The sequence below is a fragment of the Eucyclogobius newberryi genome, unplaced genomic scaffold (genome assembly GCF_026437365.1).
Source record: "Eucyclogobius newberryi isolate DKJ021-1_F unplaced genomic scaffold, fEucNew1.0.hap1 SCAF_10, whole genome shotgun sequence".
Taxonomy (NCBI): Eukaryota; Metazoa; Chordata; class Actinopteri; order Gobiiformes; family Gobiidae; genus Eucyclogobius; species Eucyclogobius newberryi.
Genome location: NW_027315724.1, coordinates 18116489 through 18144123, shown reverse-complemented (window position 1 = coordinate 18144123; position 27635 = coordinate 18116489). Strand labels below are relative to the sequence as shown.

The 27635-nt window shown below is 43.2% G+C and overlaps 1 protein-coding gene across 1 annotated transcript in view; it reads left to right on the top strand.

Annotated features, from left to right (window-relative positions):
- Positions 1 to 27635, top strand: part of LOC140376046 (calsyntenin-2-like) — a gene marked incomplete at its 5' end in the record, with an annotated part of 269481 nt that overhangs the window by 61581 nt on the left and 180265 nt on the right. Inside the window, one exon of the mRNA XM_072461966.1 lies at positions 16275 to 16470. Coding sequence (XP_072318067.1) covers positions 16275 to 16470 — 196 coding nt within the window. The remainder of the gene's footprint in view (positions 1 to 16274; positions 16471 to 27635) is intronic.

The following is a 27635-nucleotide window of genomic DNA, read 5'->3' as shown; positions in this document are numbered from 1 at the left end:
AAGACCCCACCTCTTCACAGTGGCATAGCAATCAGCAGATTCTTCACTTAATATACCGTATTTTCTGGATTATAAATTGCACCAGCACAAAAAATGTCTCACTGGAGTGTAAGTCGCATTTTTGGGGGAAATTTATTTCATAAAATCTTCAAAAAAAGATCTTGAAATGCAATTTAAAATAATAACAGATAAAGAACATGGTGAATAGGTGTACGTATGCTAACGTAACACCTTCAGCTACATGACGCACAGACAGAACTGTGGTAAGTGTTTGGTATGTTAACGTAACATATTAACAGTTATTCACATAACTATAGCATAAAGAACATGCTAACAAGTTTACCAAAGCACCAGTTTTACCCCAAATCACTAAATCCATTGAATTCCTCTCCCTCGGTGTCACTTCTAAACAACTCCACAAACTCTGGAGGTAGAGGAAGTGCAGATTCTTCTTCTGCGTCGCTTAGAGCCTAGAGCGCCCTCTTGTGAAATGCGGTTTCCAGTGTGAAAATAACAAATAATATCAAATATAAGTAGCCGACCAAACAATGAAAAAAGGTACGCCGTATAGTCTGGAAAATATAGTATGTGTTTTTACTTTTAAAAAAAATAGCCACAACACATTTTCAAACCCCATGTTTCATTTGGACTCTTATATTTTTCATTTTTCTAACACAGCTAAGTACAGGGAAGTGGGCGGTAGATGGTACAAACAGGAATTTTCTGAGCACTCAAGCTGGCAACTCAGAAACTATGAATTTTCTTCTGTTGCTTTGAGAGAACATAAGAAATTGGCGACAGCGCCTTCACAAATCTTTCCCATGTTTTACTTTATTTGCACCATAGCCTATCGCAAACACACCGGCGAAACATGATTGTCGCTGAACGTTCTTCGTAAACCCCATCACCCTCGCCTCGTCTTCGCGCTGATCTAATTATCTCGCTCGCAGACAGTGTTACAGGCCGCGCTCTTTAGACTGCGGTGGTGAGTCCGCGCTGCTCAGGCCGTCCTCGGGGAGCGTTATCGGGGTCATAAACTCCGCCATGGATATTTGAACACATTGAACTCTGACTGGCCTTCACCGAGGATGCACTCTGCCCCCTGAGGCGAGTCCGTCCACGGCGGGGTGAAACGGCCAGCATCGATCCCACGCCTTTAATGTGATTCTGTGCTCAGTGGTTCGGTAATGTTCGCCAAGTTGATTTATTTCTTGTTGTGGCTCTAGTTTTGTTGGCGAGGGAAAGTGAAATCGAGAGGTCGAAGGTACGTATTGACTGGTTTATGACAAATAACCATTCAAAGAAACACATTAGCCCTGTGGGATTTGCGTGTGACTTTTGCAATTCAATCGTGAGTTATTGCATAAAATGAGTCAAGTGATAGTTTGAGAAGAAAAGTTGGTGGAAACAAGGGTAAAATCACACAAAGAACGATATACATAAATTCAGCCAACGTGGACGGACAATTTAAGTGCAAAGAACACAACTTTCTGACAGTTTAAACATTAGCTTTAGAAAATAAATGTGTTGCGATTTATTTTGTTGGGGAATAGGTTCACTTAATATACCGTATTTTCTGCTTCATTTTATGCTTGTTTCATTATCCCGTTTACTTATTTATTTCTGTTTATTAATTTATTTGTTTATTTATGCTTATTTATTTATTTGTTTATTTATTTATGTTTATTATCCCGTTTACTTATGTATTTATTTGTTTATTTATGCTTGTTTCATTATCCCGTTTACTTATTTATTTCTGTTTATTAATTTATTTGTTTATTTATGCTTATTTATTTATTTGTTTATTCATTTGTGTTTATTATCCCATTTACTTATTTATTTATTTGTTTATTTATGCTTGTTTCATTATCCCGTTTACGAGGTCATCTTCTCTGCTCCTTCTTTGAGCCTCATAAAACATTTGGTTTCTGCTACGTTAAAGTTACTGAACATAAATCATCGCCAGGCAGTGCTAACATTAGCATGTTGGGGGCTAGCTAAGTAATTCACTCTTCTGCCAGTAGAAGGAGCGCTAACACCAAAGCTGATGAAGGAAAACCTGACCGGTGGGATGCTGCGGTTACACATATTAAGTTCTAAAACATGAAATGCCAAACTAATAGCATGCCCTTTAACTTGTCAGATATTTTTTGGTACTTTAAATCCAAATTGAGTGCTAAATATCTGCCGCTCGCCCGGCGGCTTCACGGTTGTAGTTTTCTGTTTGATTCTTGGCCCGAACCCTGTGTCTACCTGATTAAACCAATGCGTTTGCGGTGGAGTGTGGGCCGGCTGCTGTGAAGATGCCAGATTGTTATTGATAGTCTTCCACCGCGCCGCCTTGGCTCTTTTCCAGCGCCGGGTAATTGACACGCTGCCCACTGGGATTCGTGATTACGTTTATTGACATATAGGAGGAGGTGTGCGCATGGCGTCGAGCGTCAGCTGGCACAAGGAACAGACTTTTCCTGCTGCTGAGAACAAACAGCGGCGATGTTTCTGACAGTGCTAAAAGTGCAGTACCGGGTGACAAGATGTGTTTCCATTACAGGTACGACGGCAGGACTTCAGGACTTCAGAGGTCATTTATAAACCCCGTAATCCCAATTAGTCCACACAAGATGTTGTGATGTTTCAAATTGTGATTAATCATAAGAAAGATGAGAGTGTTTGTCTGTTGATATGTTTATACTGGCGGGTCTTTTGTGGCCATACAACGATATAAATTAGCATTGTGTTGAATAAGTCTGCGACAGAAAGGATCCAATAATCAAAGATGACCCAAAAAAATCTACATGTTGGCTTGCATAATAATGACTTAATTAGCTGGGATCAGACTCCACGTCTTTGTTTTCTCTGCCACACTGATCATACATAAATGCATTCTGGTTGGTTGGAATTGCAATTCATCACAAGGATTTGTATATTTAAATGTCATCTTTTCTCAGATGAGGTTGTATTAAGAAAAATAAGTGTTTTAAATCATCCGGATTAAAAAATCGGGTTACAAAGGTGCAGCTCGAGGAAAACAACAAGTCAGTGTGTTCTCACATAAAAACAAAATATTTAGTACGACGAGCTGCTAACCCTAGGCATATACAAACCTGTTTAATATCTATATCATCATTATTTCACACGCTTTTAGAAGGTTAATACTATAAAGCCATTAGCAATTATTGTCTGAAAATGTACAATTAGGATGCAGGATATTTCAAATACCTTTCAGCCCTAGAATAAGGGAGTGACACTTTACCATTATTATATATATATATTTTTAAAGCTTGCTGGGGACGGGTTTATTGGCTTTGTGACTTCATTTTATTAAGATTATGTGACTGAAACTATATAAACCGCTGAGTTATTAAAATATGCCTAATTTTGAGTTTCAAGTGTGTTTTTTGGACAGAAACCCACCGTGTTACAGACGTTAGTCACCACAGAGCGCGTCCTGTCGTGCCTTTGAACTCTTAATATTTGATTTTTGCAAAACTGAGGAAAATGTATGAGAAATTTACCGGAACCACGGCGGGCTTTGACTCTTGAGCTCCGTCACCGTTTGTACCGATTTGACTTTCCCAAAACAACATTTCCACATCTCTCGGTTCAGGACGGACGCAGTGATGAAGTGATGGAAAAGTGTAGATTGATTGCAGCGTCATTGCAGTTTGTTTTCAAGTCCGGGTCGTCTTCCTTTTTTCCCGCCGCACGACTGCACTTACCCGCGGCGCACTTTCCCGTCACATGTGGACTGCTCTGCGTTCAAAGACAGTGGGAGGCCTTTTAACGTAATTAAGCGAGAGGACTAGAGGCGGGAGGTAACGAGGAGCGAGAGACACGCGCCACGGTCTTAAAAGTCCTGGTGTGATAATTAAAAATCTACATAGAACCTGCACACACGCATCGGGAAAGGAACAGTGGGAACATGAGGTCATTCTGAAAGACAAGTGTGTTTCATGGTGGAGGGACAGTGAAGGGAGCTGTGGTTAAAGGTGCACTATGTAACCTTTCCTGTGGTAAGTAATTGTTCTTTTTAATGGTCAAATGTCCACAAATTGGCACGGTTGAACAAGAAACCGAAACCCATAAACAAGGATTACGTCAGGAACAAACCGGGGTCATATTCACCTTGTTCCCAAAGTCCGTCTGAGATTGTATACAAATCAATCTTCTATCTATTGTTTGGTCAAAGTTCCAATAATAATAGATGATTGTAAAATCTTGTTTCTTCTCACAATAATCTTAACATTCATTGTGACATCCCAAGAACCACGTACTTTTTTCCCATATGTTATTTAAAGATACACCAAACCCTTCAAAATCTCAGTCGACAGGAAGTATTCAGGAAATGTATATGAATTTAGAAAAGTTACATAGTTCACCTTTAAATTAAATGTATCTCTTCTTCTTCTTCTTTGGTTTTTGATGGCAGTTGGTATCCCTAAAGTGTTACATTACCGCCACCTGCTGTAGTTGTACGTCTTCAAAGTATGTGTTTTACGCAAAAAAAATGAGAAACAGAAAGAAGGACTAACAAAAGCAGATGCAAATGAGTCTTGTGTGCTTCGCTCGTATAACTCAAAACGACCATCACAGTTTCCTTTAGCCGCCGCCTCTCGCTCGTCCAAAACCAGCAGCTGTCGTTGCGTCGCTCTCGGTGATTAGTATTGACCTCCATCCGCCGAACGGACAGCTCCTCAACCGCTTGTGTCTCTGTTCCACGCCTGACTTTATGAAGAGCGTAATTACATTGTTTTCAATTTGCGCCCTGTGCGGGGTGAGAGCGCGGACGGCCTATCGCGCCTCTGCAGATGAGCCGCTCCGAGCGAGTGCCCGGTGCGCGTTTCTGCTCTCCAAATCAACGGTCCGAAAGCATCGAGACGCGCCCTGATCCAACGGCGTACCAGTGATAGCGAAACATGTGTTGACGCCGTGTAAATTCTAAATCCTGAAGCCAAAAATCGGCGCTATATTCCGTAGTCTGATTGAACTGGTCTGATCTGTCGTGTGCGCGGTTGTCCTAGAAACCAGACGCTCCTGTAGACGGTAGAAATAGTGACGAATCGGATGCGAGCGTTCTGATTTGCTCACTTCTGGGCACAAAACGACACATTTGCAGCGCTGTGCAGCTCCACGACGCGCACAGTCCGGAGGCCGGGCTTCGGCGATCAAACCAGCAGAACCTTGTGTTTCCGAATCAGATTATGATCCGGTTTGTGAAAGTATCGCTCCTCTGATCACACACTTCCATTTCCTTTTCTCACTCGCGCACAAATAGAAGCTCCACAACACTGATGACTCTGGATATCACGATCGGTCGCTGAAATCCAGGACATTTTCAGGACATTTATTGGGAAATCTTCTAAAACAAATGCATGTTATATAGAATTGAGCTCTGGCCCACCCATCGCCACGAACAATATTTTTAAAACGCCGCCAATGTCGTCAAGAAAACCCTCAATTTTGCAACATCGGGAAAAAAATCGACTCGTCTTAGGTGTAAAGTTCATATTTATGTTTTTTTTTTTTATTTATTTTTTTTTTTATTTATATTATGATTATGATTTCCCCCTCATTTTTGGTACCTCCGTTAGTTTACTGGAGGCACGGGATGGAAAACTATAACCTAGAGTGTATGATTTTTTAATGTATATTTTGTTTCAGTTTGAAGTGAAACTCGTGACAAGAATGACTCTGTGACGCCACCGTGCCAATACACACGGTGTTTATCACGTCGAACTAGATCGTCCGTAGAACTGAGGAGAGCGGCCATGGAGAGAACCACAGCGGCGACACATTTACACTTCCGTTTATTCCCCGCAAACGACGGCGTGCGGTCCATCCGGTCGAAACGCGGTGCGATGCGTTTAATCGGCCCGTCTCAGAGTGAAGCCCCGATCAGAGCTGTGAGCCAGGTGCAGCGTGGGTCTCTGTCTCAGTTGCGTTCAGGCTCTGGTCGCTCTCCAGATTTCGGCCGACACAGGCGTCTGGGGCAGTGGCCGTGTTCCCATCAGCCCCTGCTCCTCCTTTTCATCTCCTCCCCAGATCGCTGCTTCTGAGCCTCGGCCGATCTGCTGTCACGACAATGTGTATGCGCTCAGTCCGAGGCGTGAGAAGAAAAAAGAAGGCATCGTTCTGTAATATTTTTACACATACACATGTTACCAGAACCAATGCCGATATCGGTCCTCTCGCTCGATTTTGCTCTGTTGAGCTTGGTTCTGGGGTAAATGCTCGATCTATTGTACAAAAAAAAGCTTTCTTACGGTCCAATTAATCATAAAAAAACATTTATTATGGTCTCTGGGCACTGCACGCATCGCAATTTATCATTAATATGAACTGGAGAAGGAAAGTCCACTCTGTGCTGAAGTGACTAGTGGCCACTCCACGGTACTGCAGCGACCGTGCCCAGAAAGGCATTTGTGTGAAAAAGGTTGCATTATTTTCATGATTTAGATATAGCAACTGTTAAAATGGTATATGTCAGTTGTAGCCATAGTTTCATTTTAAGTTAAAAGAAATGTTCAGAAAGTAAAGTAAAATATTGTACCTGCCATCGCCAAGACATAAATATTACACTTTTTCTTCATACTAGTACTTCTTAATATTTAACGTAGCTCCGCTCTCGGCTCCAGCTGCCGTCTTGCCGCCGATTGGTTGAACTGATCACGTTGCACGCTTTCCGTCGTCACACATGGGCAGCGCGAGCCCCAAATGAGGAAGTAAAGAGGAAGAAAAAATGTGGTCTCATCTGTACCACCTCCAGTGAGCTCCGACCATGGAAACCGATACAACATGTTCCACATCTTATCATACTTCTTACATTACCCGTTGCTCCTGACTGGTTGCCCCAGCGACAGTGAAGATTGGGTCAAATTTGTCGGACAAAATCCCCAATGGAGACTATAAATGATGTATTAACCTTGACCAAAAAGATAGTGTCTCACTCTCAGTACTCTGTTTGGCCAAAGCCGAAATGTGGTGAGGTGAGATTGTTTTTATTGATATTAGTTATGATGATGTAGAGGAAAGAGAGGGCATTTACTGTATAAATGAGTTGATTGATAAAGTATGTACAACCCTCTTGTTTAACAGAATATTATTGTAATACAATCACTTTTTTAACATATTAAACAGTGACCTGGATCGGCACCAAAATCCATTAGTCGTCCTTTGACCCAACACTTTCCACACTTAATAATGAATAATAACATTTCAAAATCTCTTTAGTATTTTCTAGCGCACAGTTAATCTTCGCACATGATTCTACGCTAAATGGCTTTTGGAGAAGTATTCAGATGAAGTGAGCTCATCAGTGCTGCTCCGTCGGCTTTGATAATGACGCGGGGCCCGCGGCGCAGTGGCCCCTGAGTCTGCTGTCGCACTCCTGCGGCAAACACCACCGCCTCTTCCTCCTTTACCTCCTTTACCTCCTCCGCTCCGATGATGAGAGGTGTGAACTGCGAGCGGCCCCGGAGCTGCGCCGCCAGACTTCTGACACTCCCGAGCTCACTCCTCCTGCGCTAATGGCCGATCATTAATTTACACTTGATTAAAAGAACATGTAGCGTTGGCCCGGGGAGAGATGGCAATCGCGGCTGCACGCGATACGCCATGTGTCGAGCTGCGTCCACCGAGCGGCGACACTGACACCAAAGGAGATTGTGGAGGCTTTGGCTTGAAGCTTTTCAGCCGCCAACGACTTTAAAGGTGCACTATGTAACTTTTCTCTATGGAGACAAGCAGAAGATTCGTTAATTAGATGCAAACTGTATGTTTCTTGGTATAGTTTGTTTTTATTGACACATTATGCACACTGCTTTAGGAACGATCTCCCCAAATTAGGTAGAAAAAATATAAAAAGTATTTTATATGATTTTATGTTTGGTTTGTTTCTGTCTCTCACAATTCTTCTGGGGAATTTATTACAGCGATCCGTGAGCTTTTGGTGGCTTTAAATCAATGTCACGAATGAAAAGTGAACTCGGTTCCAAGGAAGTTTCCCCAGGCAACAAATAGTTGTATCAGATCAGTGTAAAACTCAATTGTGGATGAAAAAAAGTGGGTAATTAGCTGAAGAGTTACATCTGGGACCCAAAAGAAGAAGTCACTGTTAAGAGAAGCGTCCCACAGCTTCTACTTAAACGCACTCACTTTAAACAGAAGAGTTAAGGAGTCTGAGCGGTTGTGTCCATGAATCTGTCCCCTTTAAGCCTAATGTCCCCCTCGACTCACAGACACACATTTAGATAACAGTTCAGTGGATAATTAGCGATCGTGGCTTTTGTGTTTCTGCCAAAGCTCCAGGTGCTGACATCTGTTCTGCCTCTGCTCGGGACACCGCCGCGGCCACTCCCGCGGCCACTCCCACCGTGCTAATAAACAAATGCACGTTTGTTTATATTAAATCGATTTATTGATGTATTTATTTTGCTGTAAATGTATGTATTTAATTAATCCACATATTTTGTATAAGTTAATTTTAAGTTATTTTTTAAGTCTAATATTATTTTGATGAGGAAATGTGGAATGACTAATTTTATTTTATTAATTATTATCATGTTATTTTTATTGTTTATTTATTTGTTTGTTTGTTTGCACGTGACATTTAGTCCATTACACATTTTTTGCTGTTTTTTGCATCGGAAAAAACGGCATCTTTACTGTGAGCTCTTGGCAGAGCCGACTCGTATCTTCGGCTGTTTTTTTAACAAGTGGCCCACACGTGAATCAAATCAAGTCAAGATTACTGTGCTTTGTTTACTCAAAAATAAGGATTTATTGCTTTTTATATGTAAATTAGATTAAACTAAGTCAGACCAGTTTAGTAGGGGTGCACGGTGGCAAAGGTTAGCGCTCTTGCCTCCCAAGAAGGAGATCATGGGTTCGATTCCCGGACCAGACCAACATCACATGATCTCTCTGGGTGGAGTCTGCATGTTCTCCCCGTGTTACCGTGGGTTCTCTCCGGGTTCTCTGGCTTCCTCCCACCGTCCAAAGACAGGCATGTGTTAGGTAAAATTGGTGACTCTAAATTGGCCCTAGTGAATGAATGTGAACTGTCTGTAATGTCTATGTCTCTGTGTTGGCCCTGCGACAAGTTGGCCACTGTCCAGGGTGTACCCCGCCTAAGGCCCGAAGTCACTGGGATAGGCTCCAGTCACCCGCGACCCCGAAAGGGAACAAGCGGTAGAAAATGGATGGAGACCAGTTTAGTTCGTCGTTGACAAATTTTGCGAATATTTTCAGATTTTACTTCAATAATTGCGCCAGTTCTAGTTTCCAAAAATATATTACATGATGAACTTCTTTGTGCTCCAGTTCACCTCGACCCAGCCCCTTTTCATTTAATCCTATAAGTACATTTGATATTAAACTGGATTAGAACATATTCTCGCCACTGAATTTACTCAGACGGTGGTCTTGAACTTCCATGGATGTGTAAATACAACAAATCCCCCAAAGGTTTCTCTCATGATTTCCTCATTTTGCGCTTTAGTCTGACGTTAATGCCGTACCAGAAGACAGAAGCTATTTTCGGGGATTGCATTCTCACTTTCTCTGACCTTCACTTGCCAGATTCACAACCAGAATAACCTCAATTAAACCAGGTCCGTTTCAACCTCCTGCAGGAACAGAGTCGACTCCTTACCGTGAGGATTGTCTATTATTATATCACCTGTAGCTGGTTCAACCCTGTTCCTTCCTCAGCACAAACATTGCTCTGAATCGTCACAATTTACAGCTTGTTAGACTCTCAATATCACGCCCAAAACATGCATCCTTCAGTTTTAGCTCTCGATCAGGACCTTGGAGAGGGGCCCTCCGAGCGCTGCCTCTACTGCCGCTTCCAACGCATCCAGAAATATTGCCGTCATTTCGAACCTCACAACAAGTTAAGAGACGAGATGAATACTTTGGCGTCATCGGGGAAGACGCGTGTGAGAGGAAGTGGTGCGTGGGTGAGAGATCAAGTCCGAGCGTGAATGGATGAAAGTCGACTTTAGCTCGTCAGGAATCAAACAACGTACAAGTCAAGTTTATTTGTAGAGCGAAAGAAAAAGGATATATACATCCAAAACCACAAGGCCATCATAACAAGCATGAAAAAGCAACTAACACGTATATTTATTATATTCTTAATAGCGTAAATGTGTGACTTAACAATAGTTTGAATCGTCTATAACATTCAAAATGTTATACGTTGTGGCTGATTTGCAGGTATTAAGATTTTAAAAGCCACAGTGAGGTCGACAAGTTCGTGTACAGTGAGGTTTGAATTAACGTTTGTAAAAAAATCCATGTACTCATCTGGGATTTCACAAATAAATAAAATATATAAATCTGTCGCATTTTTGTGTAAACACAGTTTTGCTCTTCTATTTCAAATGATCTTCCTTGGTCTGTTCAAAAAGACAAATCTGACGCACTGTGGACAAACTGGGAATGACTCACAAACAGTTATGAAATGTCAGCTCTTGGCAATGCTGAAAATGGAACATATGTTTGTTTAACTCCAGAAACCTTTCTTAAATACACTTTATTTACCCGTTTCATCTCGCTCTGAGTCCTCTGTACACGTTTACATCGAGTGGGCGTACTGTAAATGTTATTGTGCCCAGAATATTGGATGCATTTCTTGCTCTGGTTGTGATGGCTTTTACATTACCCGTTCAGGACTGTGACGTTGTCTGTCACTCGCCATCTCACGCCGTCGCCCAGTACAATTTGGCGATGTCTCTGTCCCAGCGTGTTTCCTGTATAATGTGCATGGGCCCGTTAAAGTCGCTGTCCATATTCGCCCGGTGCTGTTCCGCCACACACTGTGCAAAAGTGTACGGTATGAAAGCTGTGGGTGTCAGTGACGGGCCATGAAGTGATTAAAGGGCACGTATCGGGCAAAATGTCCTTGTTGAGTTGTTCATCATGTTATAAAGTTATACTGTGACCTCTTCTACTGTTGTGTTTGTTTCCTTCACACGTGTTTTATTGATCCTGTTTCCCAGAGCCTCACAAAAACGCGTAAAATGGTGAGAGATTCAGAGGTTAATCCCATTAAATGTGGCCCGGACTCGTTCTGAGCGTTCTGAGTCGAATACCGTTCAGCAGCATGTTGGGGCAAGCTAGATTTTGTTTTTTTCCCCCCATGTCAATTCCCTCTGCTGCCATTAGACGGAGTGCAAACACCAAATTCTTATGAGGCGACGCGTGATCAGCTAAAATATTATTTACTGCTAAAGCTGTACGTGCTAAAACATGAGATGCCAAAGTAACATGTATACAATAAAATACACTTTGAATGTGTCGTTCAAAGTGTGAAACCAGAATACTGAGAATTGACATGTTTAAGATCATATCTAAAGATGTAACACAAATGTATAAGTCTCCTATTACAGTAGAGAGCACATTTATTAGATGTTCAATGTTTTAAAATGTGTTATTAGGCCCGAGCGCCACAAGCTGGCGAGAGGCCTATTAATCTCGTAAGGCCGTGCGAAGCACGGCTGCGAAAGTGCGCACGTAGTGCGCACGAAATCGAGCGCGAAGCGCTCGCCCACTTCCAAACACTCACTAACGCACTCCTTCACTCACGCACGCCCCGTGCATACTAATTAATAGTAGGAAAATGGAACATTACCGTTGTAAACGGGCGAAGCCCGTGCAAAAGTGCGCACTAAACGAGCACTTTAAATTGGGATGAAAGCACTCATTTGCCCTAAGTAGCTCACGAATACGTTCCCCATCTCTTGCATGTTCCATGCATATAAGCATGTAATGCAAAAATTGAACATTATTACTGTATAGAGGGCCAAAAACACAAAGTGGGCGGAGCCCACTCAAAATTAACGAAAGTACCCGTCAGTGACCAGGGACCCACACCATGAGGTAGGAAAGCGCGAGCGCTTTCCGAAAATGTATAGTTTATGATATTTGAAAAATGGGAAACATTGTTTTCGCATCGGAATATTATTCTTTCTTCTTCTTCTTCTTCTTCTTCTTCTTCTTCTTCTTCTTCTTCTTCTTCTTCTTCTTCTCGGGACCAACCCCCCTATTTTTCACCCAGTGAACATTGACGAAAAGTCACAAAAATGTTCACACCTCTAAAAATCGTGCCTCTCTACATTCTGGCTATTTCCCTTTTCTAAAATAAAAAAATTGGCGCGTCAGCGCCCCCAAATGTACCAAAAATGCATTGAGAGATGGGAAATGACCCAAAAAAAATCTGATCGTAGAATCATGAAATTTGGCGCAGAGGTAGATGGTGACAAGAGAAGTAAAAAATATTATTACGGCAACGCCGTCCGCCCAACCAAATGTCGGCCATATTGCTTCAAAAATGGCTAAACATGACTTCGGAGTTTTTCCAAACGTCGTACTTTTACGAACTCCTCCCAGGGCGTTGGCCCTAAAAAGCTGAAATTTGGTGAAAATGCTACTGAGGAGTGGGACATCAAAAGTTATCCAAATTACATTGATACCTGTCACGGTCTCTGTGCGGCAAAGCCGCAAACTGTAGCAAGAATTTCAGAAATCTCCCAAATTTAACATTTCTGCCGTTTGCGCAGATAAAGTCCGAATTGCGTCAAATTAGAATCAGTTGTTAAACTCTTTGCCCTAAACCTACTTGAAGTGAAATAAATTAATTTGGAGCCACAGCGCCCCCTACAGATTTTATATGGAGGTTAAATATTTAGTTTTGCGAAATTATATGAAATTTGACACACAACTCAATTTTGGCATCCCCATCAAAAAAGTCAATGAGACCCATGTCATAATTGTTATGGCTTTGCCGTAACGATGACCGAAACCTTCCATGTTATTCCAATGGGGAAATCGCCAGAACATGTTTACACTTTATACTTTCACAAACTCCTCCCAGGGCGTCAGCCCTATTAACCTGAAATTTGGTGAGACTCATCTTCAGGACCATCAAAAGTTATCCACATTTTTATTCAAAGAGTCACGGTGTCTGTGCGGCAAAGCCGCACATTTTGCCAAGAATTCAAAATAAAATAGCTTTTTGATGGTAAAACAAAGGGGAGAAGATGTGACAGCGTCACAGATTCAGCAGTAGGCGTAATAAAAGGACAATTGGGGCGCGTTAGCGCCCCCTCCTCTTGCTGCATGGCGGCGGTGTGGCGGCGGCGTGGCGAGGGCCGATCATTGCCGCTTGCGGCTATATTTGTTCATTACTTTTCAAGTCACTGATAGAAAGCGAGAAAAGCAAACCAGTCATGTGTCCTTAATGCCACTCCAAGATGTTTTTAGTAGGTCTTTGTTTGTTTAAATCATTTTTCATTGAGAAAAAAAAACAAACAGACCAATCAAAATGTGTAAATACAAATACAATAACAACAACAACAACAACAACGGCAGAAAAAAGTGAAGAAAATAAATAAATAAATAGTACAGACAGGGTGGCACCAGAGAAAAAAACTAAATGTATTTTATTGGAGATGACTGTTTTAAGAATAATGCATCCAGATGAAAATAGAGTGCAATGTTAAAGCACACCATGTCCAAAATGTGAGTCCCATTTAGTCCAGTTTATGTCAAGTTTGTCCATTTCCAAGTTCAGTCCGTATGTGATTTTTTTCCATTTTCCGTATGTCCATTATGATTTAAGTAGTAGGTCTTTGTTGATGTTATTGATGATTTGGTGGCTCAACGTGAAGAGAATTTACCTGTGAACTATGTCGAAAACACTTTTTAAAGCAGGTCTGGCCTCTGAGATTGCGACATACATTCGTTCCCCTTTCAAACCGATCTTTTCCTTCCTGTCATTGCACCTATGGCATCTGTAGGCGGATTGTCATGGCTCCAAGAGGAACAGATGGGAAGAGCAACCAGGTCTCAGAGGAAGTGTGGTGAACTGAGGAGGCGGTGTTTCCAAATCAGTGTCACAGCGCCCCCTAGAGGCACGAGAGCACAATGAGTGTGAATTGTAGCATGACCAAATCTAAATCACATTTCCACTTCAATGGCCCGTTTCAACGACAAAAGATAGTCACATTATTGACGCGTTTTTGTTGTGTCGTTAAATATCGCGACATCATCCAATGGCGATCATGAAGAGCTCCTCTGCGTTTTTAAAGTCACATTTAAAACTGTCCTCACTAACTATTCTTGTTCTCAGCTTTAGTTTCAGCTGCTTCGCTCTTCGACACACCAGTGTGGACCAGAACCGAGTTTGTAAGGGCTCAATTATTGAATATATAAATAAAGATGAATAACATATGGTTTGATTAATAAAGGTGTTGAAGGATGATCAGCGTTTGTGAGTGAGAGCATCGACATAAATGTAACCTGCTTCTCCTCCTCCCGCAATCAAGCTCAAAACCTCTACAAGCTCTGTGCAAATGTCACTCACCTCATTCACACTGTTCCTTCATCCTTAAAGTGCCTACAATAGGTTTTTACAATTTTCTAATTTTCAGTTTCACACCAATCAAGTATGTATTTGTGGAGAAAACGTTGAAAAATCTGTAGAAAATGACAGGAAGTGACATCACACCAGGGACATTCATTCCAGGCAAAGAAACAACTTTTTTGAATGTCTTAACACTAATTCAACAAAATAAAGTTGCTGTCATAGATTTTTTATTTATCAAAAAAATAAGTGACATTAGATGAGTTTGTGGCCCTGTGGTGTGATGTCATCAACTACAAACAGGAAGTGAATTTTAGCAAAATTCTAAATATATTTATCTTAACTGCATTTTAATTCAATGAGGCGTGTGACCTGTAGGAGGAGCTTTAGATTTAGCCAAAGCGCTCTGGATCTACACAAACATTACGCAGTTTTTTGTTTTTTTTCAGAGATTCATGCATGTTTTGAGTGCTCCATCTGCTCTGTGAAAGTCTGTTTTCCCCTACCCCTTATCTCCGATTATTTAAATAGAAGATATTCCCGTCATGCGTGCACTTCATTGGGTCAAAAATGTCAGTGCGTCTCTAATTTTGAACAGGAAGTCAACTCTTTCTATTATCAAACCGTTTTAGGTCAATATAAAATAGGTCAATACAAAAATCTACATTATTAGTGAAATGGCAAATACATGAAAATGCATAAAAAGGATTATTAAACAAAAGACAGGTTAAAGGGAAACTGTGTTGATTCAAAAAGTCTGATTTTGAACCACGAGTGACACGTTTACTGTTACTCACGTCGTCACGGCTCTCGCTCTACTTCCTGTGCACTTAAGGAAAAAAATAAAAACGATTATTAGACTTCATCTTTGTCCTTGACGCCAAAACCTTGCATGCAACACAAGGTAAAGCGTTTACGTTGTGGTGCAAATATTGTCTTTTCCCTGGCTTTTGTAGGAGATTATTTTTTATTGAAAAACACTTCTTTGGAGTGAGATTTTATTTCAGCAAAGGATTTAAGCCGCAGTTCCATTTTCGTTATTTCAGAACTCCATTCCAAACACAATCTGAGAACTTTCCAATTTTGCACACATTTTATTGCGGTACAATTGAGGCGGCTTGGTCCAGACAGAGAGATTATGTTGTTTTTCATCGGTCAGATTATCGGAGATGGGAGATATTTCTTTACCGTTTCAGACACTGCAGGAACATAAACACAGACAGGTACAAAAGAAACAAACTAAAAATAAAACTAGAAATCAGCAAAACTCTCATTGTCATCCGGAGTTCTTTTCAGCCAACAGTTTTGTACACTGTATAAATATGTGGACTTTATTTACAATGCTTTGGGAAACATTTGGGCTAATTACTGATATTAGGCCAATGTTTTCTATATGTTTTTGAATATTTGAAGCACTTGTTTGTATAATTGTATCCGCTTTAATTAGCTAATATAAAATGCTGTATTATATTATCTAATTAAAAAGGGGAGGCTTTAACCAGCTGATGTTTTGTTTCTCTGCCTTGTTAGGCTTCTACTATGCACAGCTCACATTATAATAAATATAAAAACATATTACCAATTATAATAGACGTAACCCTACTTACCTGTTCAACTTTAAAATAAAAAATGAACAAATGACATATTAAAAATCTATTCAATTTATATTTTTGGGTAAGAGGAAAATATTGCCATAATATTGATACGTGATACGCAGTACGTGGCCCCCATATTGCATATCACACTTCTTTCCATGATCGTGCAGCCCAACACTGAACCACAAAAGCTTTTCCTATACTTTTCCACACACTCATGTACTTGAAGTTGTTTTTTCTTCTTTAAATCACTAGTGTCCAGAAACGCTGTTCGCTCCACAGCCCTGACCGCCTTTCTCTCTCTTCAGGGGAGATCTGCGCCTTCACCATCCACGGAGCCGAGGCCCCGTTCGAGGCGGTGGTGCTGAACGGGACGTCCGGAGAGGGCCAGCTCAGGGCGCATGGGCTGGTGGACTGTGAGCAGCAGAAAGAGTACACCTTCATCATCCAGGCCCACGACTGCGGCTCGGGACCGGGCGGCACAGAGGCCAAGAAGTCGCACAAGTGAGTCACACTATTCTACATATATATACTGTATATATATATATCCTACATATATATACTGTATATATATATCGTACATATATATATCAGAATATACACGGCCCAGGGCAAAACACATCAGATTCACTCAAGTACATCTCTGCCATTTTTTGTGCTTATTGTAGTTTGTTTACTTTTTATTGGATGAAAGAGGACATGTTATGTTTTTTATGGCTGACAAAATGAATCGACTCATTGTGATTTTTGGACTATACTGGACTAAACAGACTCCTGTAGACCTGGTTTGATTCTGTTCTAGTCCTTGGTTTGTTCTGCTCTTGTACATGTTTAGTTTTGTGTTTAGTCCCGGTTTAGTCCTAGTTTTGATGTGGGGAATGCACCCTAAAACACATGACTAAAGACCTTTTAATAACAAATACAGTGGCATTATAAAATCAGAATGTAAAAAAATTGATATTTCAGCTTAACAATAACACACTTTACATGGAAGGATTCTTTATTCTCCTTCATTCACCCTATTTCAACCTTTAGTTTGTTGATTATCTATAAAAAGTCTCATTGTACAATAGAAATGTTGTTTGAACAGTCGACTGATCGAAAGAATAATCACCTTCTGAGATAATCGTTAGTTGGCCCTAGATGGATCAGACTTTACATTTATTTAACGGCAAAACTGATTTAAAACAACTTGCTTGTAGAAATAATTACTTTTAGGTTAAAAGTCTTTCAGTGTAGCAAACATCATTTATGTGATTTTATGGAAACATGTTTGAGCATGAGTCTGACATTTTGCTCCTAATTTTATTTATTAACCTTTATTAAGTAAGAACCCATTGAGTTCGATACCTCTTTTTTAAGGGCGACCTGGGCAAAGGGAAACATTTGACTAATAATTAAAACTTGTACACAATTAAGAGATATTTAAGAACAAATATAAGGAAAGAGCTCACTGTGGCGGGTTCTTTAGAGCTGTTGTTCTTGAGTTACCTGCTGGTTTTATTTGCATTTCAGTCCCGCTTTAGTAGTTCAGCTTTTTTCATTTTCTGAGGTTATTTTATCCCATCCACCTGCATTTCCCCCTTTCTTCTTCCTTAAATCTCAGCAATCAGACACGACGACATTCTTCCTTGAACCTGCAGCAAAATAGTCTCCCCTTTTCACACCCTCAGAGTATCTCCTGGTGCCGGCAAATCCACTCGAGGAGGTGGAAGAGGTCAACAGATCAGAACAATTTGTCACACTCGTTGGTTTCCTGCGAATGGCGCTGCCTCGTGAAATTGCTCTTTCAGACGAAGCGGCCCGTCGGCTTCGCTTGTTCTTCCTCCCTCCGCTCGACCTCCTCACCTCGGCCTAGGGCGCCGACTCTGAGCTCATAGGCACCGCCGTCCCGTCTAAATCTGGGGATACGGGCGGAAGAGGTCTCGGGGCGTCGCAAACGTTCAAACCAGCAGAGCGTCGTGTGGTTTTGAAAGGCACAGACTCTGCACAGGTGACGGTTTTAATACGCGCTGAATTGGATTTTGGGTTTAGGGGGATGAAGGGAACATGGGTTAGTTTGGATGGATGGAGTGTAATGTGAGTGGATTTGGTCTGGGAGGATTCAGCCTGGACAACGGGAACAGTAGGATGGAGGTTTAGAAAGAAAGAAAAGAAATATCGATCGAAATAATGGCAGTAGGCGATCACAAAGTTAGATGGTTTGTTGAATTTGCATAGTGTGGTGCTGCGACAATCAATCATGACTACTTGACTATTAATATATTTGTAATCTTATGTTGATGATTGTAGAAGAGTAAATATATATATATTTTTTTTTCAATTATGCACTTTATTTGTGTAATTACTCTCTTTACTATAGGCCGTCATAAACCATATTTCTACATTTATTTGGTTAAAAATGTATTTAACAAGTCTCAATGTACAATAGAAATAATAATTCGACAAAAAATGCTGCCTACTAAAAAGGGGTCAAGCACTAATGACTAACACTTGTTTTAATTTCAATTTTTAACTTTATTTAACCAAGAAAATGCTCGTTGAGATCGCCCACAGGAGCATTGCAAGCACAAGTGCACTAAAACACAGTCATAAACGTAAATTGTAAATGTAAAATAAACTCATTATCTAAATATATATATATATGTACAGTAAATGTAAATCGCTGTTTGTTCAGTGTGAAGGGAGAGCATCGGTTTAGGGACTCGTGCCGTGACCATAAAACCACAGGAACCAGAATTTTTTCACGCGGTAATTAAATCAGCAGCGTTCCAAAGCTGCTTTAAAATACCCAACAAGTCACATTAATAAGCTAAAGCCCATTAAACTTAAACAGAAGTGAGGATTTGTGTAAACAGAGGATGATGAAAGTAGAAGAGGGGCTACGATGACAAAATACGCAACGAGGGAAGTTTGAGTTGGGATTTAAACTTGATTAACGACCGGTTAACTGCCCGGAGAACGAACACGGGTCGTTAAATCTGCCACTCTGCGTTCAAGGCCACAAGCTGAGATCGGCTTCCTCTGAGGCTCCCTTCTGGTGAATCTGAGCGGTTTTAGACAACTCTCCGGTCCGTCCCAGATCGCGTGTAGCTCTGTAGACGAAGGACGCTGGCGGTGAAGCGAACTGATGACGCTCTACGACTAAAGTTCCACGTTTATCCTCCGGAAGATCGCGTGCTGATGCATGGTCCGGCCGAACGATCCCGACCGGAGTGTAGTCCAACGTCTACTCTCGGCACCGGTCTTGTAAACGAATCAAGAAAAACGCTGAAGGTTGATTAAAAGGGTAAAAAGCAAGAAAAACGAACAAAAAGTTGGATCCTCTTAAAATCTTAAACACGCTTAAAACGTCCCGCACTGGTGACGATCGGCGTGTAAATATTAAACGAGGCCAAGCTTTGTCTAACGCGTGTGTCCAAGCCTCGATACGGTGAACGCGAATGGGAAAAGAACTGAGAGCGATTTCCCAAACCCGTGTCCTGATAAAGAGAGCCTCCTTACGCTTGATAAAAGTTTGGTCGCATCTTAATTTTCACTTTAGTTAATCAACATTACAGCTTAATTTAAGAAAGGAGCATGTTTATGACACATGGTTCATCTGTAAATAAAACACAGCGTTCATGCAAATACAGCAATAACAGTTGGTGCAGGACATTCCCACACTGTGCTATTAGCAGATGATGTCCGGTTAAGAGAAGGTATTATAACGTCTCTATGGGTTAAGTCTCCGAGAGCCTCTTTTGTTTTGCCGTTTTGCTGATCAGACTTCACATTTGAGGCAGGAAATGAGTTTGCTGACTCGTCTTAATCCAGTGGTCTCTCCTCAGACCATCTCTCAGGTTCAGGGGAGGGTCTGCCTGCTTGGACGTTCTTCTGACACACAATGAGGTGCACGAGTGCTGGAATGGCAGAAACTACGAGACCAAAATGGAAGTGCACAGTGTCGTCTTCCAATCTTTTGTGTCTCTCCTCATCTAGTGTGAATTATACTGTCCCACTCCTAAAATACATGAAACAGGAAAGCACTTTGTTATATGATTATATTTTCAAAATTGCGTTACAGTGATCAATCTCTGTCAAAAGTATGTTTGGACCGTGTTGGTTGAGCCATTTACAAAAAGCCAAAACCTTTACAATGTGCGATGTATGAACCCGTCATTCTAAACTTTTATTTTAATCTTTACGCGAGTGACTCTTTCGTTGTCTGTCTGAAATCTAAAACGCTTCTTTAGACGACATCGGACTCTTTCTAATGCACCAACTCTAATCACTTCGGTCGCGCCGCCCTCTTTGTATTCCGTCACATTTAACCTTGGACTGGTTTAACAGGAGTGGATTATCCCTGGATGAAGGTTGTACTCGGGTCGCTCCTGCCCTGTCACCAGCGAGACTGAGACAATGCAGTCAATAAAAGGGCGTGAAGTGGAACGCCGTGGAGCCGCTCTGGCACCGTCCCGGTTTAGTCTGTCCCACTTGTGCCACCCAGTTCTCTGACCTGAGATCCTTCAGCTTCAGCGCACTGTCCCTCTTTCACAAACTCTCCCATCTCCACGGTGAACTCCGCTGTTTGGATGCTTCGTCGAGACGGCCTGGTTTAAAAAGTAGTTTGCAGTGAGACTTTTTTTCGCCGTCCTTATCTCACAAATAGGTTATTGTTTGTCGATCAAAGACGCACACCGGAGAAATAAATGGACTGCGCTATCACTCGTCAAATCTAAATTGTTTCAAGGTGGACTGCCTGAGATGACAATGTAGAAAGTACATTTTCCTCGTAAAGGTTGGTGGAAGTAGTAGGAAGAGAAGGACTAGTAGTAGTTGGTTAATATCTTTGTTGTTGGTCAGTGTTAGCAGTCGTTGGCAGGTATTTGTGGCCTGTAGTAGTAGTAGTAGTAGTAGTAGTAGTAGTAGTTGTAGTTGGCTAGTAAGAGGTTGTTGTTGGTTAGTAAGTAGTAGTCGTTAGCTTGTAGTAGTAGAAGAAAAAATTAAATAATGTATATTACGGTTAATTCAACGTATGTTTTGACAAATAAATAGCAATAGTAATGATTTAAATAAGAACACTTTACACATTTAAATGGATGAATGTGTAAGTCTGCTTCTTATTGGCTGGAAGTACGGCCACTGCAGTTTGAGAACCACTGGAATTGTCTTGTTTCAAACAGTTTCAAAGAATGCTTCTTTTTTTTCAACCCAGTTCTGCCTCACAACCATCACTTTACATTGGTGGCTATGCTAGCAAATGTTTATTTTTTACAATAATTACCGAGTCTTTGCAGAACTACTGTGTGTGAAAGGATGACTTTAGTGCAGTCAAAAACAATTCAAATGTTTCCTAACTGAGGAAATTCCCTGTTGTCTAATTATTACCTCAAAGCCACAGTAATCACAATTAGGAAGGCAGGAAATGATTCAAAAACCACTCGTTAATGACATTAAGCGCTTGTTTTATCAACTCTCCTCCCAAAGGACCAGAAAAGTAATTATTATTGTCACACAATGAACCGGAATTACAGCGACCTCAGCTCATTCTGCTCATGTGGAAGACATTTAGCTTTTTGAGTTGACAGAGCTTATAAGAGACACACTATTATGTCAAATCGTCCTAATTACTCATTGCAATTTGTTTTCAAAGGGCCAGAGTGGAGATTTGTTGTCATGTTAAAGCTAACAATAACTAACTAACTTAAAGGACGACATTGTTTTATAATGTTGTCCCCTCATCATTCACTGGAATAATCCTTTATGGTCCTGCTCAGAAAATGTCGTCTTTCACATATCCCCAATCCCCGCCCACTGCTCTGTACCTACTTATTATTCAAATATGATTCAAAACATGCAGACTCTGGGTTAAAATCTGTTTTTCAATTTTGTTTTATAGTCTTCTTTAAAAGCTTGTATGTATTTTAAAGACGTGTTCATTTTGCCTTTCCTTAAGCCCTTCACAAACACACGTTCAGGTGGACTTCAGCCTGCTCAGAGAGGGGGCGTGGCCTACTTGTCAACACGTTTTCACACTCGGAGGTGATGCTTCCAGGGCCCCGGCTCCGAGTGTGGGTCAGTGGGTTTGTCCGTGGGGTTGAGCTCTGTCCGGTGTCAATGGAGCGCGCGGTCTAGAGCTTTGTGCGTCTCAACTCTGAGCTTGTGTTTCAGTTTTCTTTTTTAAGTGGACGCTCGATGATAATACCGGTGTTTAAGTTTACGTTAAGATTAGCTGAGTGGATTGCGTTGTTGACCGCCACTCTAGTACCTGTGAAATGTATGCTCCACGCTGACAGAACAGGAGAAGAACCACGGACAGCACCCAGGTTCAAGATGTGTCTGAAGTTTGACGCTGGCTGCCATGTCTTTAAAGGTCACACGCGCTGCTTTACTCCTTGCACCAGCGGAGGAGTGTTAAAACCCCGTGTTCCACCTGTTTGAGCTCCGCCCGCCGCCTTTTTCTCAGTGAAATCCAATCTGGAATCTAACAGTGTAATTAGCTGTGTGAGAAACTGGCTGCGTGCCCTCACTGCCCTGTGGTGCCCTCCGGAGAGCTGGAGTGTATCACACCAGTTAAATGCTTAAAAGCCACTGGCTGGATCTAAATGGACTGTTACTTAACCCGTGGCTCATTTTGACAAAGGCTGAGCACACTCCACTTCTAAGCACTCGATGGAGAGCTTGTTTCCAGAGGTCACGAAGCGCCGTTAATAGATTCTTCCGTGAGTTGTTCTTTTTGCTCTCAGTAGGAAGTCAAATCGTGTACGTTGTCCCCATCGGGCACTGGTTGACAAACGTTTTGCACCAAGTACTATTAAGGATCATATTTGGGCTTTGGAGTCCACCAGATTTGTAGCTGGTCTAAAACAGGACTACACAATATAGGACTACACCATTTCTGTACAAGTTTTGAAACAGGACTAAACATAGGGACAAATATGTGGAATAAATGGACTCGTAATTCAGCAAATATGTTGTTGGCTAATAAGTAGTAGTTGTTGGTAGGTATTTGTTGGCTTACAGTAGTAGTAGTAGTAGTAGTAGTAGTAGTAGTAGTAGTAGTAGTCGTCGTCGTCGTCGTCGTCGTCGTCGTCGTCGTCGTCGTCGTCGTCGTCGTCGTCGTCGTCGTAGTAGTAGTTGTTGTTGGCTAGTAATAGTAGTTGTTGGTAGGTATTTGTTGCCTTACAGTAGTAGTAGTAGTAGTAGTAGTAGTAGTCGTCGTAGTAGTAGTAGTAGTAGTAGTAGTAGTAGTAGTAGTAGTAGTAGTAGTAGTAGTCGTCGTCGTCGTCGTCGTCGTCGTCGTCGTCGTCGTCGTCGTCGTCGTCGTCGTCGTAGTAGTAGTTGTTGTTGGCTAGTAATAGTAGTTGTTGGTAGGTATTTGTTGCCTTACAGTAGTAGTAGTAGTAGTAGTAGTAGTAGTAGTCGTCGTAGTAGTAGTAGTAGTAGTAGTAGTAGTAGTAGTAGTAGTAGTAGTAGTAGTAGTAGTAGTAGTTGTTGGCTAGTAATAGTAGTTGTTGGTAGGTATTTGTTGGCTTACAGTGGTAGTAGTTGTTGGCTAGTAGTAGTAGAAGAACAAAATATACATAAATTGGTCTAAATTAGGACTACACCATTGATGTACATGTTCTGAAACAGGGCTAAACAAAAGGAACAAATATGTAATAAAGAGACTCTTAATCCAGCAAATATTTGAACTGCAGAGGAATTCATGTACTACTTGAAGGAATGCGTGCAACACTAGTGTCTTGTTATTTTTAAATAAATTACATTGTTAAAGCAGCACATTTTATCGATAACAAACCGTGAAGAAAGAACCGAAAACAGTTTTGGAACGAGAGCGTGTGATGACAGAAAATACCTGAAGCGTTATTAGACAGAATAATACATTTTTAGACGACAAGGAAATCTCTAAACAAAGTCTTCATCCCTATTCAGACTTTTAGTACTTCATTATTGGTCCAATGCTCTCAATTGTGTCCGATTTTTTCATTATCATTCATTATAAATTTAACAAAACAAATCAATTTGACTTTTTTTTGAATAAAATCATTGAATTGTACAAATGTGTATCGCATTAATTGCATGAAAATATATAATCATTTCAGACAACACGGTTACAGAAGTCAAAGCATTTTCATCGAGACATGGAGTAAAAACACGTGTATTCAGACAAACCCGCGCTCAAAACTACATTAATGAATCCCGTGCGTGTCATAACCTCATCACATTTTAGAGACCAATTATTTCTTCAACATATTGCTCAAGAACAGACACAAATCACAGATGCTGGCTCAATTTAATTTGAACATACCACTCTACATTTACATATAAATAAGATAAATACTGTGATGATTGTGCTTTTCCTTGGCTCAGACACTTTATTAACATTAATTGAGCCTCATCCACTCTCCATAAACGTCTACAATGTAGTAAAAAGGTCTTCATCAATGCAGGATTACCGTGTGCATTCTGAAATTATATCATATGTTTGTCATGTTGTAGCTGTTGTGAATTGTTTTTGTGGAATAATGAAGTTGTGGGCTTGATTTTTTAAAGTTTAATTCAAGTCTTTGTTAAGCAATGAATCACTTTAACTATCCATCCATCCATCCTTCTTCTGCCGCTTTATCCGGGGCCGGGTCGCGGGGGCAGCAGTCTGAGCAGGGACTCCCAGACCTCCTTCTCCCCAGACACTTCCTCTAACTCCTCCGGGGGGATCCCGAGGCGTTCCCAGGCCAGCCGAGAGACATAGTCTCTCCAGCGTGTCCTGGGTCTTCCCCGGGGCCTCTTCCCGGTGGGACATGCCTGAAACACCTCTCGAGGGAGGCGCCCAGGAGGCATCCGGAACAGATGCTCCTCTCGACGTGGAGGAGCAGCGGCTCTACTCCGAGCTCCCCCCGTGTGGCCGAGCTCCTCACCTTATCTCTAAGGGAGCGCCCAGCCACACGGCAGAGGAAACTCATTTCGACCGCTTGTATCCGCGATCTTGTTCTTTCGCTCACTACCCAAAGCTCATGACCATAGGTGAGGGTAGGAACGTAGACCGACCGGTAAATCGAGAGCTTTGCCTTTCGGCTCAGCTCCCTCTTCACCACAACGGTCCGATGCAGCGACTGCATCACTGCAGCCGCTGCACCGATCTGCCTGTCGATCTCACGCTCCATCCTTCCCTCACTCGTGAACAAGACCCCGAGATACTTGAACTCCTCCACTTGGGGCAAGGACTCCCCACCCACGTGGAGAGGGCAAGCCACTTTTTTCCGGTCGAGAACCATGGCCTCGGATTTGGAGGTGCTGATTCTCATCCCAGCCGCTTCACACTCGGCTGCAAACCGTCCCAGTGCATGTTGCAGGTCCGGGTTTGATGGAGCCATCAGGACAACATGGTCTGCAAACAGCAGAGATGAGATCCTGTGGTCCCCAAACCGGACACCCTCCGACCCCTGACTGCGCCTAGAAATTCTGTCCATAAAAATTATGAACAGAACCGGTGACAAAGGGCAGCCCTGGCGGAGTCCAACATGCACTGGGAACAGGTCTGACTTACTGCCGGCAATGCGAACACAGCTCCTGCTCCGGTCATACAGGGACCGGACAGCCCTGAGCAAAGGGCCCCGGACCCCGTACTCCCGGAGCACCCCCCAAAGGACACTCCGAGGGACACGGTCGAAAGCCTTCTCCAGATCCACGAAGCACATGTGGACTGGTTGGGCAAACTCCCATGAACCCTCGAGCACCCAATGGAGAGTATAGAGCTGGTCCAGTGTTCCACGACCGGGACGAAAACCACTCTGCTCCTCCTGAAGCCGAGGTTCAACTATGGGTCGGATTCTCCTCTCCAGTACCTTGGAATAGACCTTACCCGGGAGGCTGAGGAGTGTGATCCCTCTGTAGTTGGAACACACCCTCCGGTCCCCCTTCTTGAACAGAGGGACCACCACCCCGGTCTGCCAGTCCAGAGGCACGGTCCCTGAACGCCACGCGATGTTGCAGAGACGTGTCAACCAAGACAGTCCTACAACATCCAGATACTTTAGGTACTCAGAGCGGATCTCATCCACCCCCGGAGCCCTGCCACCGAGGAGTTTGCGAACAACCTCAGTGACTTCAGCTTGGGTGATGGATGAGCCAGCCTCCGAGTCCCCGGTCTCTACTTCCTCTTCGGAAGACGTGACTGAGGGATTAAGGAGATCCTCAAAGTATTCCTTCCACCGTCCGACGACATCCCCAGTCGAGGTCAGCAGGCCTCCACCCGCACCGTAAACGGTGTTGGTGAGACACTGCTTCCCCCTCCTGAGGCGCTGGACGGTTTGCCAGAATTTCTTTGGTGCCGACCGATAGTCCTCCTCCATGGCCTCCCCGAACTCCTCCCAGGCCAGAGTGGCCTGATAGGCCTCCTTCTTCAGTCTGACGGCATCCCTTACTTCCGGTGTAAACCACCGGGTTCGGGGGTTGCCGCCACGACAGGCACCGGAGACCTTGCGACCACAACTCCGAGCAGCCGCATCAACAATGGAGGCGGAGAACATGGTCCACTCGGACTCAATGTCCCCAACCTCCCCCGGGACATGGGAGACGCTCTCCCGGAGGTGCGAGTTGAATACCCTACTGACAGAGGGCTCCACTAGACGTTCCCAACAGACCCTCACAATGCACTTGGGTCTACCAAGTCTGTCCGGCTTCCTCCTCCGCCATCGGATCCAACTCACCACCAGGTGGTGATCGGTTGACAACTCTGCCCCTCTCTTCACCCGAGTGTCCAAGACACGTGGCCGGAGGTCCGATGACACGACAACAAAGTCGATCATTGACCTCCGGCCTAGGGTGTCCTGGTGCCATGTGCACTGATGGACACCCTTGTGCTTGAACATGGTGTTCGTTATGGACAATCCGTGGCTAGCACAGAAGTCCAATAACTGAACACCGCTCGGGTTCAGATTGGGGAAGCCGTTCTTCCCGATCACCCCTCTCCAGGTGTCACTGTCATTGCCCACGCGGGCGTTGAAGTCCCCCAGTAGAACAACGGAGTCCCCGGTCGGTGCACTGTCCAGTACCCCTCCCAAGGACTCCAAGAAGGCCGGGTACTCTGCACTGCTGTTCGGCCCGTAGGCCGCCACAACAGTGAGAGACCTGTCCCCCACCCGAAGGCGGAGGGACGCGACCCTCTCGTTCACCGGGGTAAACTCCAACACGTGGCGGCTGAGCTGAGGGGCTATCAGCAAGCCCACACCAGCCCGCCGCCTCTCCCCGCGGGCAACACCAGAGAAGTGGAGCGTCCAGCCCCTCTCGAGGAGATGGGTTCCAGAGCCCAAACTGTGCGTGGAGGTGAGGCCGACTATATCTAGTCGGTATCGCTCAACCTCCCGCACAAGTTCAGGCTCTTTCCCCCCCAGCGAGGTGACATTCCATGTCCCCAGAGTTAGTCTCTGTGTCTGGAGATCTGGTCGCCGAGGCCCCTGCCGTCGACTGCCGCCCAGATCTCTCTGCACCAGCCCCTTATGGATCCTCCTGCGGGTGGTGGGCCCACGGGAGGGCGGCCCCACGTTGCTCTTTCGGGCTGTGCCCGGCCGGGCCCCGTGGGGTAAGACCCGGCCACCAGGCGCTCGCCATGGAGCACCCATCCCAGGCCTGACTCCAGGATGGTGCCCCAGTGACGCCGATCCGGGCGACGTAAACTGCCTTGTTCT